At 47.9% G+C, this 14336-nt stretch overlaps 5 protein-coding genes and 5 non-coding genes across 13 annotated transcripts; 5 read left to right on the top strand and 5 right to left on the bottom strand.

Annotated features, from left to right (window-relative positions):
- Positions 1-74: 74 nt before the first annotated feature.
- Trnaw-cca lies at positions 75-146 on the top strand. Its single transcript has one exon. It is a non-coding gene; the product is annotated as a tRNA-Trp (tRNA).
- Positions 147-360: 214 nt separating this feature from the next.
- Positions 361-431, bottom strand: Trnag-gcc. Its single transcript has one exon. It is a non-coding gene; the product is annotated as a tRNA-Gly (tRNA).
- Positions 432-540: 109 nt separating this feature from the next.
- Trnaw-cca lies at positions 541-612 on the top strand. Its single transcript has one exon. It is a non-coding gene; the product is annotated as a tRNA-Trp (tRNA).
- Positions 613-673: 61 nt separating this feature from the next.
- On the bottom strand, positions 674-8340 carry LOC111073611 (GTP cyclohydrolase 1). 3 transcript variants are annotated; one of them, XM_022366010.2, is made up of 5 exons: positions 7962-8340; positions 3563-3772; positions 1906-2071; positions 1719-1835; positions 674-1508 (listed from the first exon to the last, which is right to left on the bottom strand). In XM_022366010.2, exons 1-5 carry the CDS (start codon positions 8161-8163, stop codon positions 1379-1381), a joined length of 825 nt encoding a protein of 274 aa, XP_022221702.2. In that variant the 5' UTR covers positions 8164-8340; the 3' UTR covers positions 674-1378. The 3 variants fall into 3 exon arrangements, with proteins under 3 accessions (XP_022221702.2, XP_022221700.2, XP_022221701.2); XM_022366008.2 differs by lacking the exon at positions 7962-8340 and adding an exon at positions 4152-4569; XM_022366009.2 differs by lacking the exon at positions 7962-8340 and adding an exon at positions 4200-4569.
- On the top strand, positions 1601-1671 carry Trnag-gcc. Its single transcript has one exon. It is a non-coding gene; the product is annotated as a tRNA-Gly (tRNA).
- Positions 2155-2226, bottom strand: Trnaw-cca. The gene has a single exon. It is a non-coding gene; the product is annotated as a tRNA-Trp (tRNA).
- On the top strand, positions 5035-5949 carry LOC111073612. Its single transcript, XM_022366011.2, has 2 exons — positions 5035-5487; positions 5555-5949. Exons 1-2 carry the CDS (start codon positions 5149-5151, stop codon positions 5870-5872), a joined length of 657 nt encoding a protein of 218 aa, XP_022221703.2. The 5' UTR covers positions 5035-5148; the 3' UTR covers positions 5873-5949.
- LOC111073614 (U6 snRNA-associated Sm-like protein LSm1) lies at positions 5889-13230 on the top strand. Of its 2 annotated transcripts, XM_022366013.2 has the most exons (4): positions 5889-5973; positions 12600-12661; positions 12732-12916; positions 12968-13230. In XM_022366013.2, the coding sequence occupies exons 2-4, from the start codon at positions 12607-12609 to the stop codon at positions 13139-13141; spliced, it is 414 nt and encodes a 137-aa protein (XP_022221705.1). In that variant the 5' UTR covers positions 5889-5973; positions 12600-12606; the 3' UTR covers positions 13142-13230. The 2 variants fall into 2 exon arrangements, with proteins under 2 accessions (XP_022221705.1, XP_022221704.1); XM_022366012.2 differs by lacking the exon at positions 5889-5973 and having other exon boundaries at positions 12501-12661.
- Positions 9077-12485, bottom strand: LOC111073610 (general transcription and DNA repair factor IIH helicase subunit XPD). The gene is made up of 8 exons (XM_022366007.2): positions 12378-12485; positions 11861-12318; positions 11675-11805; positions 11392-11612; positions 10945-11326; positions 10598-10879; positions 10247-10525; positions 9077-9998 (listed from the first exon to the last, which is right to left on the bottom strand). Exons 1-8 carry the CDS (start codon positions 12380-12382, stop codon positions 9447-9449), a joined length of 2310 nt encoding a protein of 769 aa, XP_022221699.2. The 5' UTR covers positions 12383-12485; the 3' UTR covers positions 9077-9446.
- Positions 13187-14262, bottom strand: LOC111073615. Its single transcript, XM_022366014.2, has one exon. The coding sequence runs from the start codon at positions 14229-14231 to the stop codon at positions 13257-13259; it is 975 nt and encodes a 324-aa protein (XP_022221706.1). The 5' UTR covers positions 14232-14262; the 3' UTR covers positions 13187-13256.
- Between the last annotated feature and the right edge of the window lie 74 nt (positions 14263-14336).

Raw genomic sequence — 14336 nt, 5'->3', positions numbered from 1 at the left:
GAAGTTTATTTTCAGCAAAAGATGGCGCTGTAGCGAAACTGCTGATATTGGGAAAATAAGAGAAGTGTTTCATCGACTCCGTGGCGCAACGGTAGCGCGTCTGACTCCAGATCAGAAGGTTGCGTGTTCAAATCACGTCGGGGTCAGTTATAACAGATTTTTTTTAAATACTATTTTTTTTGTCTTCTTATAATTACATGGTAACCCCAAAACAGTTCAGTTGGTTTTAATAAAAATATGACAATTTTTGAGCTTTCCTTCAACGTAAAATAAGACTCGAATGCTAAAGCAATATGTATATACAAAAATAATACATTTCAACATTATAAACGAATAATGCACAAAGAAAAAAAGTTATGTTGCATCGGCCGGGAATCGAACCCGGGCCGCCCGCGTGGCAGGCGAGCATTCTACCACTGAACCACCGATGCTTGTGACTTTTGAATGTTTAAAGCACTCTAGAGTCTACGTAATATAGTTGGCCTTGACAGCCTGTTGGTGTTGTGCCATATGGGGCTCTGGACACCCTCCCCTCAATAGGACTCCGTGGCGCAACGGTAGCGCGTCTGACTCCAGATCAGAAGGTTGCGTGTTCAAATCACGTCGGGGTCAATCTGAAATATCATATTTTTTTCTCTCTTTCTTTTTTATATGTTAAACAAAGCATTTCAACAATATTTAAATACATAATTTATTGTATAATTTATAAGCAGCTTCGATTCGATTCAATACAATTCACTACAAGCAACAACATGTAACATAATGAGCATTTACGAGTAGTTTTAACATTTAAAATCGCCAATATTCACGATAGTTTTGAATTTAACTTTTAGGTTGTACATATGTATGTATATGTATATGTATATATAAATACAGGTATGAGTATATAGGTGTATTCGATTACTTGTTACGTACTCTGTATACGATTATATTGTAAATTCCCTAAACGGTTTGCGTTTGCGTTGATTTATTATCAGTAGTTGTTCCCTTATTGCGCGATGCACTCGCATCGTTAAAGTGCCATAAATTCAAAATAATCCTACCCAACACCAGCATTAAATTCTGTTCTTCTGCGTACTATCCATCTTACCTTTTTCTTGGTACACGTATTTGGCTAACAGAATTTTTCAACAATTTTTCAACACGAGTCAACTATTAAAATGGCTGCAGAATTGGCACTAACTAAGAAAAATCAATCCTAAAAACATAAACTAGTGGACCCTGTGTTTCTTTTTCTCTTTTCGTATAGTATGTATTGTATTGTAGGTGTGTATGTGTTTTGTAAGTATGTATGCGCCTCCAAAAATATTGTAGGATTTAGTTGATTTCGGATATCCAATTCCTTGTTCTCTCCACGTTCCATGTCCCACGTCCCACTCTATTTGCTAGTGACTAAGTTCAGGAATTCCTCGCGAGTCTTGTGATCGTCACGGAACACACCCAACATTGTCGACGTAACGGTTTTGCTATTGATTTTCTGCACGCCCCGCATAACCATACACATGTGTCTGAAAAGATGTAAGAAGAAGGGAGAAACATTTAATCCAGGTTTCTTCACTTATAGATCTCTTTTGCAGCTTTCGAAGAACGATGATCACAAGCATCGGTGGTTCAGTGGTAGAATGCTCGCCTGCCACGCGGGCGGCCCGGGTTCGATTCCCGGCCGATGCAAAATACTTTTTTTTCTTTTTTTTACTACTTTCATATAATGTACTTACACTCCCTCAACAACAACGGCCACGCCTGCAGGCTGAACGGCCTGAGTTACAGCCACTGCAATTTGCTTTGTCAGGCGCTCCTGCACTTGCAATCGACGCGAAAAGATCTCCACAATACTGAAAATAGTTCAAATTTAGTTATATTTATTTCAATAAATGAATATTCTTGCTTGGGGTGAGGTCCTACCGTGCCAGCTTGCTCAGTCCCAGGATCTTGTTGCAAGGCAAATAACCGATGGAAACTTTGCCGTAGAAAGGCACCAAGTGGTGCTCGCACATGGAGAACATTTCAATGTCCTTGACAACCACCATCTCGTCATGATCCTCATCGAATACTGCGCCGTTCAGTACATCTAAAGAAAATAAACAATAAAAAAGAATAAAAAAAGAAGCACCACCAATCATCCCAAAAAAATCCTATTTTTGCAATCTGAGATGACCCCGACGTGATTTGAACACGCAACCTTCTGATCTGGAGTCAGACGCGCTACCGTTGCGCCACGGAGTCCTTGTGTTTCGAGACGTCAAATGCTCAATTTAGACAAAAGCACCACTGGTTCTGGGTCTGGGGCTTACACGTGATTTATGGCGCGCATAATGGAGATTTATTTGCTGCATAACTGAATGTTAAGTTCAAGTGTGTGACTGTCTATATGTGTGCGTGCAATAGGACTGTTGAGGGTTCAGGGCGATGGGGTTGTTATGGAGAGGCAGCTTTCGCAACACTCACTTTAAATGCTTTAAGTAGTCCACCCACCCACGCACTCCTGGCGCTCTTTCTCTCCCCCCTCTCAACATACATTTAGAAAAGCTCGAGTTCTCTAGTGTGTTTCCGGATGGAAATCAAAAACCCCCCTCCCTCTCTTGCTCCTAGCATATTTTGACTGTTTTCTTTCAATGTCAGTTTCGCAAGTCACGTTGACGCGAAGTTTGGCTTTTTGGTTCTACGAATTTGGCTGGAATATCCACCACAACATCACACTCCATTTTCGAAGGCTATTCACTTTCGCTTCTCCCATTTGGCTTTCAAACGGCCAACAGAGTCTCGCTCGTGCCTCGGCGGCCCCCGTTGCTGCTCAATTTACATGCGATTTTATTTGACAAACTGTAGAACCTGATTTTCATCTCGAAGAACCGGTCCGCGTTAGCACGTATCAGTTTATTTGCAATGTTGTTTCGTTCCAAGCATTTGATTACATGACAAGTTCAAATGCAGTTCCAATTAAAAAGGCGGAGAAACTGCATGAAAAACGCCTCGAAATTGGGGCATCCTATTATCGAAAATACTATATACGGCTAAGGTACGTTACGGCTTGCAACGGTCAATCTAAACAACGGGTCTAACATACATAGGTACAGCGGAGGTCATCTGAATAATGCTAGCTACTGAAAGAAAAGGTATACACATTGTTCAACATACATAGGTTTCTACTGTACCCACATATGTGGTAGATTAACCTACTAAAGACTACGCTGCAAAACTGCTAAGCTTTTCATGCTCTCCATGTATAGAGAACTATATTGTTTGGAAACAATAAGAAATTCCAAGCACTCCCTATCTTTATTTCCACCGCAACTGTAACTCAAACGGACTGCAATTAGTCGTAATGCACTAACAGACTCAGGAACCCCCCCGATAAAAGTGAAGCACCTCGTGGGCAGACCAAGCTCATGAATCACTTTCTGTACACGAAACTAGTTTTAGATGGCACTTTTTGGAAATGCCATGGAACCAATGACGCACTCGGCACAGGATGAACAACGGGAACGATCAGTGACCTGGGTGCTAATTACCAGAAAGCGAGACAGCCAGGTGATGAGTGTGGAAAGGGGACTTTACTTACCCTCCAAACATTGATCGTAGCCCTTGGTGAAGTACAGCATGGCCTTGGCCGCCCGCTCGGGTGTCTTGATCAGGCCCTGGCGATCTGGATTCTCGCCGAGGCCGCCCAGCAGAAGGCGATAGGAGCGCGCCATGTCCGGCAGCAGAGCCTCGCGCGTCGGTGGCTTGTGGTCCAGCTCCAGGTCGTGGTGGAAAGTGCATTTCTCGTGGCCTGAAATGCAAAAAGAAGACGGAAGAGAAGACTCAGGTTAGATTGAACCCATCATCAGCAACAACATATTATACTATGGAGCGAGATAAGGAGACAATGCGCCCCCCCTTGGCGTCTGTGTGTGGCTGGCTATAGATGGCGATAATAAAACTGTTCTAGATCGAGGCACATCTCTAACCCTTTGACCCCAAACAATGCTCTGGAAGGGCCGTATCAGTACGTAGTCGTATATGGCCAAGCGGCAACGGGATGCCTCCGTTGCTTATCGGCAAAGAGTTTTGTGGTGTGTCTTTTGGTCTCCTATCCGCCTGGCTACACCCTGCCCCTGCCCTGCCCCATCGGGTCCTACAGACGCAGCCCCAAAACGACCTCCCACTACCTGGCGTTGTCGATGTACGCGGTGTCATTGGTGTTGTCGGTTGTGTACCGTCGTTTTCCGGAATGCTGCCGTTCGTCTTCAGTATGAGGCGGGGACGATTTGTGGCACCACCGCTGCTCGGCACCAGCTCATCCGTGGGCGTGCCCACAGCGGATTCGGATCCTGGCTGTGGTGCAACAGGCTCCTCCGGCTGCGACAGGGCCCGGTCCGCCAGGGAGGAGGTGCCCGAGGTGCTACTTGTTGAGCAGACGCTGTTGTTGCGGCCGCGCGACAGGATGTGGGCCTGCGGGAAGTTGGTGTCGTCGATGGCGTCGTTCAGTTCGCTGGCACTCATCTCGGACAGTTGGCGTGTGAAGCTCATTGCGAAACGCGGCGGCGGTTGGCGGTGGCGGTGGAGCGTTGAAGCAGTAAAGCGGTGGCTGGATGGAGCTCAAATATTTGTCACTTTTGAACAAAAAGATGCGTCTCGATAGTAAATACACAAAATCTTAAACTTTTTTTTTCACTCGATTCTTTCTATTATTCGTTGAACTTTGTCTTTAGCTCCGTCTTGTGCTGGCGCGTTGAAATGCTGTGCTCCACTGAGTGGCTGCTGGGGCCAGCAGTGGCAATAAGAACCCCCAAAGCAGAGCTTTGAGCGACAGAAAGCTTCACGCAGCGTCTCATAAGCTCCAACCACACACTCCTACAGTTTTCTGTCCCAGTGGCTGTGCAACTGTGCAGCTCTCCTCTCTGTCGCTCTCTCGCGCGGACTTGTTGCTGCTTGGCTCTCTCTCTTTGGAGAGGGGTCGGTCTGAGACTGGCGCCAACTGGAAATCTTCAAGGTTCTACAAGGAGCAGCATTAGTCTCTGTCAAGTGTTGAAATGTCAATCTACTCGACTCTGCCACATCACTCGATAGGAAGCCTCTCAACAAACAATTCCAAATTCCCTGCCCCTGCCACTGCCCCTGTCCCTGCTCCTGCTCCGTCCCACCCGAAAAACAGTCTGCCACATCATGAGCCACCGTGTCCAGCCGCGATGCGACGATTTCGATGTGATTGGTGCCGTGCCGCGCGACCTCTCTATCATCAAGAACTTCCTGAAGAGGGACTGTGCCGTCAAGCGGCTAATTGACATCGAGGAGGACTTCCTGCAGCAGTGTGTGGATCGTGGCGAGGATCCTTTGAAGCCCAAGAATCAGCAGCAGCAGCAGCAGAAGAAAACCAATGGCAATGGGCATGAGCTTGAGGCGAAGCCTCGTGATTCCTGTGCCAGCAGAACACCAAATGGTGAGGGTGTCCCCAACTACTGTGATCCCTGCGAGCGGCTGAAGACATCAGTGGTGCTGGAGGAGGTTTGTGCCGAGTCGTGTGATCTGCAAATAACCCTCAAGGTAACCCACATTCCTTCTGATCCTGCAGCTCACGAAGCCAGCGATCACCAATCCGGTGTACAACCAGATGCTGCCGACATATTTCGACGAGGAGACCGTGATGGGCACATCCCTGCCCGTGAAGTTTCGTTTCCGGCGCAAGAACAACGGCAACGACGTGGAAAAGAGCACCAATCTGATGTGCACCTCCACCAATAACACGAATGTCGTGGTGCTCACCAACTGCTGCGACATAATGGTGTGGCCCAGCCAGCGGGTGGCCCAGATGAACCGAGTGCCCGTGACTATGATCTCGGGCTCCGGCGACCTCACCGAGTACATGCTGGAGGAGGAGACCATCATGTGAGAACGGGTCAAAGGGTGCGAAGGGGATGCTGTGAGGAACTTCAGTGGCAAATAAAATCAAAATCGTTGGCCCAAGCATAACAAAAGAGTCGTTTATTAAGGGGAAGCTATGAGAAACGAAACCCTCCAATGGCAAATGGGATTCATGTGGGGCTTCGTCTGAATGCTAACAGCCACTACCCCGCAATGGTTAGAGTATTCCCCTTGCATAAAATCCGAATTTATCAATACGAATCCCAAACCGAATTCTAAGAGCACTCACTACATGCAAATTCGGTCAATCTTTGACTCTGTTCTGTTTGACTCGCACTGAGGCTGAGTCTGAGTCTGTGACTGACTTGCGACTGACTGTTGATATTCAATCGGAGACAGTGACAGAGACAGTACGGAATAATTCATCTGGAAATTGCTTAAGGCAAGGCGGTCGGTCTTACGTCTTGTTTACATAATCGGAACATAGCCCACAGCTGCAGATGACATAGGCATTGGGAATTCTATTCGAGCTCTGGCCGGTCACAGTGATTCCTCTTTTGAGTGTACTTTACTTTTGCATCTTGAGTCATGCATTTCACTTGATCTGTATATATATTTTAGATTTCGAAGAAATTGTCTCGCCGGAAAACCCTTAAATATACTTTTCCTGAGCCGCTCCCATTTGTGTAATTTTTGTGCTGCGAGGGTGTCAGGACAGGGAGCTACATAGTTCGTTTCTGTTGCAGTTACAGAAACAGTTCAGTTCTGTTCTGTGTCAACCTGTTGCGGCATGTTCCCATGCAATTAAGTCATTATTCACATATATCAAAAGGGCAGGTGTTCTTCGCTCTCTCTCCCTCTCTTTCTTTCGATCTGGAATGCCATTCATTCTCTGGGGGATTCTCAGCGGCTAGGGTTGCCACCGCTACCGCCTGCCAGTGCCTGGCATTTGTTGAGAGAATTTTTTAAATGCTACAATTAGCAGTGGCAAAATACCCGCGCAGGTCTCTTTTTTCGATTTTATACAGTATTACTTATATATATATATCTTTTTTTTTATTGACCGCAATCGCTCAAATGTGAAGTACTGCCGACTGGCCTGGGGGCTGGCGGGGGGGGCTTATTAGTCACACAAACAAAGAAACTGAAAACGGCCACAGAAATAACGAAGCCCACGAAGCCAAGTTTGGCCGGGGCTCGCTCGCAATTAAACGATTTTTAACCTTCACAAAAAGTAGTTCAGGTCTCCCTCCCCACTGGCTCCCCTACCCCTGCACTACACGCTCCCACTCCGATTGGAAGACTGTCTGCATGTTTGGCCAAATACCGGATTAAGACGAGGAGTTTATGTCATGTCTCTAACTCTGCTCATGCGTCTCGTCTCGTCTCGCTCGTCAGCGGTTATGGCTTTGCCACTGTACTTGTACTTGTACTTGTACTTGTACATGGCTCATTCATGGCCCATGGCCCAGAGCTCATATCGCTCTGCTCTCATTGAATATGCCGATCTGTTCCGATCCGATCTGCGGTAAGGTAAATGCCAAGCAAATCTTTCAATGTCAATGTCAATACCCGTATAGTCCATTTCCACTTCCATTTCCATTCCCGGCCAGTGGCAGGTATGCTTATGCTCCTCTTCTCTTCTCGATCTCCGGCATTCTGTGGCTGTGTCTGTGTCTGCCTATGTGTGGTTTTTGTATATAATCGTTTGAAGAGTATGTACTGATATTTGAGTTTTCAGTCTGTGGCATATGTAGACAGCGGTCTTATGTGCAGCATCGCCGGAAATCGGAGTCGGCGCATCATTATGCGCATCGGATTGAATTCCATTTCTGCTCTCTAATCTATGCCTCTGATGTGGAGTGATGCAATATCTTGTCCAGATTACAATTAGACGCCACCTGCAGCCTTGAAGGTGTGACGATTATTCAGCCTTAGCTTTGAGCTACCTAAGTGGAGATCTACAGAGGAGTACACTCACTACCCCTCATAGCTACAGTTTACGCAGGCAGGAAATATGTACCTACTCAGTTCTATTGTTCAAACAGGAAGAAAGATGAACAGATCCATTTGCAATTCCTGTTCTTGCACACACACACACACACACACACACTCACCGTTTCCGTTGCCCATGTTGAGCATTTCCAGTTTCAGCTGTTGACTATTTTTGGCGCCTAGGACGGGCACAACGGCGCCGGCGGAAGCCGCTGCGGGGATCGCGACGGCTGCGGCTTCAACAGCAACGGAAGCTGCATCCGCGGTGCAGGCATCGCCATTTTGAGGGCTGCTGCCATTTTGTTCACTGGCTTGGGGCTTCATTTTGTTCGACTGTTCGAATGTTTGGATAGTAACTAAACGATTTAAATAGATTTGATTTGGTTCTCTAGCGTACGAATCAATCACGTTGATTGTTGAAAAATGTATTATTAAATTGTTAATTATTTTTTGTTGTATTTATTTTAGCGGCTGCTTTCGTTAAGTGTTCAGTGTCGCGCTCCTTTCCTAAGCATCTACCCGACTAAACGGCCAGATTTTAGTTGTAACCTTTTTATTATGAAAAATCGAAAGTTCTTTTGTCGGAGAGCAAGCGCGTGCGAGAGTGGGAGCGCGAATGCGAATACGATTGGAGTGAGTGCCGTGCCAGTGAGTTTTATCTCGCTTTTGTGGTTGTGCTGTGCTGCCTTAACTGTATTCAAGCTTCGCTTCGCTCTGCTCTGCTCTGCTCTGAGTAATGGCCGTGGCCGTTCGTGTCTGTTTGCAAAAGCTTTCGATTTGGTGGGTGTTTGTTCTCCCCCCGACAAGCGCTCCCCCGCAACACAACACACACACGAGGACTTCAGGAAATGCGAGAGCCCCCCACAAAGCTGGGAAAAGTTTCAGTTTCAGATTCAGTTACACAAATTTAAATTCAATTAAAAAACATGCTGACAGAATAAACATTCGCAAAATCACATCCATTAAGAAAACGTCGAGCATTGATAACCTGGAACCGCGTTATTAACGATACGACTCACTGGCAATCATGAGACTTGCAGCCATAACAATAATTTTACATATTTCAGGTTAAATAATGCATTAACGAAATTTGTTCGATGTTCGATCAACAGTTCAAAATTCGGCTGATTGCGAGCCCCCAAAATGGAATTATGTATGTCTCAGGCAACTATAAATGCCAAGGAACCAACTCAAAACGCCAACTTTGCTGGCTAGTGTAAGTGTAATGGCTGTTACAACAAATGCAGTTTATACTCGTAGTTTTATTTCTAACTCCTCGCCTCAGCTCCATTAAATGATAATACAAATACAAAAGAGCAAAGCTCTCGGTTGCGCATGCGCTGGCACTGGCGCCCTTTCGCCGCCTTGAGCGGATTGGAAGCGGAGTTAGTCATGCCCGCGAAATTATTAATAATATTAATTAGCCATTAATTGGACGTTTATGTCTCATTTGCATGGCATCCAAACCAACACAAAAAAGGTATAATTTGTGAAGTTTGTTCTGCCTGTTGCTCCGTTTTTAATGGCAATTCAATGTCATTGAAAAGCGCTGTTAAATTATTACCGGAAGGAAGTGTGACGCCGAGCCGGTTGCCACGCAGCACAACTCACAACTCCTGTACTTGGCCGCCCACGCCCTCTTTGCCCTGCGCCTGCCGCTCCAGTTTCTCCTGCTCCATGCTCTCCAGCTGGGCGAGCGTCAGCAGGGATATGCCCAGCTGGTCCTCGCGGGTGAACGGCTGGGCCATGCGTCGCAGCCAGCGCCTGGCCAGTTGCACAGCCTCCTCGGTGCTCAGGTTGCAGAAGCTGTCGACCAGGTGCTCCTGTATCCACTTGGGCAGACGTGAGCGTTTGTCCTGACGCGAGAAGCGCTTGTCCGCGAATATCATGATGCCGTAGTCCGTCTTTCCGCGCAGCGCCCGGCCCACGCATTGTGCTGCATGCCGCATCGCGTCAAAGGTCAAAAAGTCATTCTCACGTATCTGAAACTGATCGCGCAGGTAGTCGAGGCGAGCCTTGAGTATGCGCGACTGCGTGTACACATAGGGGATTCCGAACATGAGCACCGCGCGACCATAATGATGGTCGAAATCCACACCCTCCGAGACCTTGCCACGCGCCACAGCCAGCAGCACGGCGCCGCGACCACAATCGCAGGCCTGCAAAGCATGAAAGGTCAGTGGAAATATGCAATATCAAATTATGTACACCCTTGCAGATCTATGAGGTGGAAACATGATTCGGATCTACAACAGATCAGAGCTGCCAGCGATCCAAACAATTCCACAACACCTCAATCTGCAAGGGTATGGGGGTATGGATGAAAATGAGAGCGAGGCAAGTGGCAAACTGTGTCAAGCACAGCGGAGGAGAAGCCATAGGAGTAGCATAGATCGCATGGCCTCACCTTAACATAGTTCATCAAGGCATAGCTGGTCTCGGCATTGTCCTGAGTCTCGATGAACAGCAGCTTGTAGCGCAGCAGGGTATCGACAATGCCCTGATCGTACCAGGAAGCCACAACAGACTCCAGGTACAGATATGAGGTGAAGAAACAGACAATGCCATCCGGCACTGTCTTGGCCACCTCCACCAGCAGCTGACCGTAGTTCCGGATGACTGCAGTGTCCTCGCGAGTCTCGAACTTGGACGAAATGGTCACCTGATCGTTGCCCTTGGATACGATCTGTGGGGAATATCAGCCGGAAGTCAGTCAATTTATTTTCAATTGGCAAACAAGGCTGGCAGCTAGTCTCACCATTGGAAGAAGGCAGGGGCGAGCCAGGGTCATGGTGAAGCTGCTCATGACCACTGGATCAAAGTCGAGTATCTTCGGGTACATGTCCATCGGCGACAGGGTGCCCGAGGTGATGACAACTGTTTGAAAGCGGGAGAAAACCGGCGCCATGGCAATGGACGAGTCCAAGCAACTGAAATGCAGTATAGGATTCGATACGGTGGGCGTCTTATCGTCAAAGGGCTCTATGATGATGGTGAATCCCTTGGTGTAGGTGGACACCAGTGTGGCAAAATGTGTGATCTATAGAAAAAGTGCATTTTATATGTGACAGGGAGCCAATACCCTAATCAGATCAAATAACCCACCAGGGTCAGAGCTCCGTACTCCGTCATGTCGGTAATCTCGAGAGTGCGCAGGAGACTGGACAGACGTTCCGCACAGAAGCGCAGCGGCTTGCGTTCAATGCATATCTTGGCGGAGATATCCTTGAGGAAGCCGGCTGGGGACTCCTGCACCACATGATGGACGCGCAGTCGCGTCTTAATGAACTCGATGAAGCGACGCAGAAAGCTGAGAAAGTGGTCCGCGTTGCGTATGTTGCCAGGCACCACCTCGGTCAGCACATCGTTGGGCAGGACCGGATTGGCCATAATCATGTCCGTCTCACGTTGTACGCTGGCATCTTTCAGGCCCTTAACCATCCGCTGGTACTCCTCATTTAGACGGTTTGTATCCTCCTCCCGAATTCTGAAAGAAGCCGTATCAAGGTGCAGCCGGGCACGGAATAGAGTGGTGTTTGGATTGTGACTCACTCCTGCACCAATTTGGTCAGCTGATTCAATGCGTTTGTGCTGCGCTCCACTGTACGTCTGTTGATCTTCACACTCATCGAATCTATGCAAACGTTGTCGATGTTGTGCGCCTCATCGAAGACCACACAGGACTCGCGCGTCATCTCCTTGGAGACAACCTGCGCGATCTTCGGATCCAGCAGATAATGATAGCTGTAAACCACAATTTGGGCATGGGAAATCTGGCAAGGAATATGATGAATGCAATTGAATGGCCAATGAATTAATTTGTCTCTGCACTCACGGCATAGCGGGCCAGGAAGTAGGGACACCAGTTGCGCGAGCGTCCATATTCTTTGAGATCATCAAGGCTGTAGATTCCAACCGGCAGGGTGGACTCCTTGCCCTCCAGAGTGAAGCCCTCAAAGTACTGACCTGCAAGTCAATAATTAACAATAGCAATTATACAGCGTAGATCTCCTCCACTTACAGATGGGCGTCTCGGTGTCCAACTCATGCTTGTCGCGTATGTAGCTGGCCGTGAGGCCATAGCACTTCCCGTCCACAGCTTTGCCCTCGCGCTCCTTGCTCACCTCCGGGTGGATGCACAAGTTCTTGCGGGAGCTCAGCACCAGGCCGGTCATGGCAGGCGGCTTCACACATTCCCGCTCATAGTAGACCATCAGGTTCTGCAGTTCGGCTATTACCTTCTCGATCTCAGGCACTGTGCGGGAGCAGTAAATCAGCTTGCGAATCGTCTCTGGATACTCAATCATGTAGGCCACAATCAGCGAGAGCAGCGTGGCCGTCTTGCCCGTGCCCGAGGGCATCTCCAGCAGACAGTGTCCTTTGGCGTCCAGGGTTCGCTTCAGCTCCAGCATGTACGCATACTGTTCCGGGTAAATGTATTCGTACGGGAAGTAGACGAGCAAGCCGTCAATACTCAACCTAAGGGTGGATTTCCACGGGTTTTAGCAACAGTTTAATTCAATTAATAACAAACTTACTTCATATTTCTGCTATTTCGAGGTAATTTGTTTTCTTCTGATTTCAAAACAATGGTGGCCGCATGCCGGCTAAATACCAGAAAAAACTGCCGATAAGAGATGACTATCGGTGTTTTTTGCTATGTATCGCAAAAGCCGAACTATCGCTATCGTGCAGAATTACAATAATAAATAAATTTAAGCGAAAATTCCAATTAAGTCGTTTTTCTGCACACAAACCAGCACTGACATGGACGATCTGAACCCTTTGGCGGGCACAGCTCACCTCCTGGAAGAAGTAGACAGTGAGTGGCTCCGGCCCCTAGTTGGCTGAACTACGGCAAAGTGTCTCAATTCTGACAAATCAAATTACAGAGAAGCTGATGGTGCTCTTGCGAGATGGCCGTACCCTAATTGGCTACCTGCGATCGGTGGATCAGTTTGCCAACTTGGTCTTGCAGCGCACCATTGAGAGGATACATGTGGGCAATCAGTATGGCGACATTCCACGTGGAGTGTTCATAATCCGAGGCGAGAATGTGGTCCTATTGGGTGAAATTGTGAGTAAACGAGCCCCGAAATTCCACCCCTTGTAACACCCCAACCAACAGGATCGCGAAAAGGAACAAAAGCTGCCACTCAAAGAGATATCTGTGGACGAGATCCTGGATGCCCAGCGACGAGAGCAGGAGCAGCGACATGAGAAGCATCGTCTGGTCTCCAAGGCACTTAAAGAGCGCGGCCTGGCCGTCAACGCAGAGTTAATCAATGAGGATTTCTGCTAGGAAGCAACTAAAGTAAATAGATTAAGCTTTAAAGGGAATTTTCGTCACTTTGTATATTTGTACTGCATTAAAAACTATTTTAAAACCTATATACATCAATTGCCATTTAACCTGTTTACCCCGACCCTTGCCCCGATCCCGCGCCACGACACTCCTCCTCGAGCAATATGTATTTCTCCAGTATTTGGAACATCTCCACCTTGGCCTTGATCTTGTGCACCCGCGACAGCTGCCGCAGGTAGGCCGCCACCGATTTACAGAAGTAATCGTCCTCGGTCTCTGTCCTGGTTGGCGTTGACGTGGCCAGAGCCGGAGCCAGGTGCTCGGTGGAGAGATGCTTCCGCTCCTGACTCATACTGGGCATGCAGACCATATAGTTGATGTCGCCCTGCGTGGTCTGGGCCGCTACAGCGTCTTGTGCAGATGTTGTGTTCGTCGTGGCGTCTGGATGCAGTGTTACCATATGGTTGCGAGCTGATGTTAGCATGGGCATTGGCTTGTGTTCACTTTCACCTTCACCATCAGCGATGTAGTCTTCCTCGAAGCTCTCCTGCTCGGGCTCTTGTCCATCGTCTGCCTCCACCAGCACCGAGTATGTCTCGGAGTGCGATGTCTGCACCTCCAGCTTCGTGTCGTAGTTGTGCTCATCGCTCTCCTCGTACTCCTGCGAATCGGGGGCCTCAATTAGGCTGTCTGTCTCGGCCGGCATCTTAATTAGTTTGTTTCTCCTCATGTCCACTTTGAGCCAACCAGTGGGCGTCTGGTCTCTTCTGTTGCGCTCGCGCCGTTTTCTAACAAAGTCCCGCAGAAAATCCATTTGTCTGAAGAAATCATTGCGGCCGAATTCGCTGGTGGGATGAAGACGCATCTGCTTGAGCTCACGCGAATAGCGATCCCTCAAACATGTCCAGCGCCGTCGAGCATCTGTAATTGAAATTCTCAAATTTTCGGCCACTTTCGCCCAGTCCTCCTCTTTACGCTGCGAGAGGCGAAACGAGGGAAGCTGCGGATCATACAGCGAGGGTGTTTCGCGTATGGTTTGTATCAGCTGGATATCCGCTGCGTCCAGGGGTCGATGGTTGGAGCTCATTGTTTTTAAATATAAAAGTTTTAAGTGTATTTTTTATGCGTTTAAAGTGTTTTCGTTTTTTTTAGTGATGGTGCCATCGAAACTATCGACTTTACATGGCTTGCG

Source organism: Drosophila obscura, unplaced genomic scaffold (genome assembly GCF_018151105.1).
Source record: "Drosophila obscura isolate BZ-5 IFL unplaced genomic scaffold, ASM1815110v1 contig_186, whole genome shotgun sequence".
NCBI lineage: Eukaryota > Metazoa > Arthropoda > Insecta > Diptera > Drosophilidae > Drosophila > Drosophila obscura.
This window is presented reverse-complemented; position numbering and strand designations above follow the sequence as displayed.

What these genes read in the sequence shown, in the direction of transcription:
- LOC111073611 (XM_022366008.2), bottom strand. Translation starts at nt 4,512, where the DNA reads ATGAGCTTCACACGCCAACTGTCCGAGATGAGTGCCAGCGAACTGAAC. An exon ending in GGACTGAGCAAGCTGGCACG is followed by an intron (nt 1,836 to 1,905) that starts GTAGGACCTCAC and finishes AACTATTTTCAG; the next exon opens with TATTGTGGAGATCTTTTCGC. An exon ending in GCCGTTGTTGTTGAGGGAGT is followed by an intron (nt 1,509 to 1,718) that starts GTAAGTACATTA and finishes ACATCTTTTCAG; the next exon opens with ACACATGTGTATGGTTATGC.
- LOC111073614 (XM_022366013.2), top strand. Translation starts at nt 12,607, where the DNA reads ATGGACGATCTGAACCCTTTGGCGGGCACAGCTCACCTCCTGGAAGAA. An exon ending in CCTCCTGGAAGAAGTAGACA is followed by an intron (nt 12,662 to 12,731) that starts GTGAGTGGCTCC and finishes ATCAAATTACAG; the next exon opens with AGAAGCTGATGGTGCTCTTG. An exon ending in TGGTCCTATTGGGTGAAATT is followed by an intron (nt 12,917 to 12,967) that starts GTGAGTAAACGA and finishes CCCAACCAACAG; the next exon opens with GATCGCGAAAAGGAACAAAA.
- LOC111073615 (XM_022366014.2), bottom strand. Translation starts at nt 14,231, where the DNA reads ATGAGCTCCAACCATCGACCCCTGGACGCAGCGGATATCCAGCTGATA.
- LOC111073612 (XM_022366011.2), top strand. Translation starts at nt 5,149, where the DNA reads ATGAGCCACCGTGTCCAGCCGCGATGCGACGATTTCGATGTGATTGGT. An exon ending in CATCAGTGGTGCTGGAGGAG is followed by an intron (nt 5,488 to 5,554) that starts GTTTGTGCCGAG and finishes CTGATCCTGCAG; the next exon opens with CTCACGAAGCCAGCGATCAC.
- LOC111073610 (XM_022366007.2), bottom strand. An exon ending in CTGACCAAATTGGTGCAGGA is followed by an intron (nt 11,327 to 11,391) that starts GTGAGTCACAAT and finishes GGCTTCTTTCAG; the next exon opens with AATTCGGGAGGAGGATACAA. An exon ending in AGTACGGAGCTCTGACCCTG is followed by an intron (nt 10,880 to 10,944) that starts GTGGGTTATTTG and finishes CTTTTTCTATAG; the next exon opens with ATCACACATTTTGCCACACT.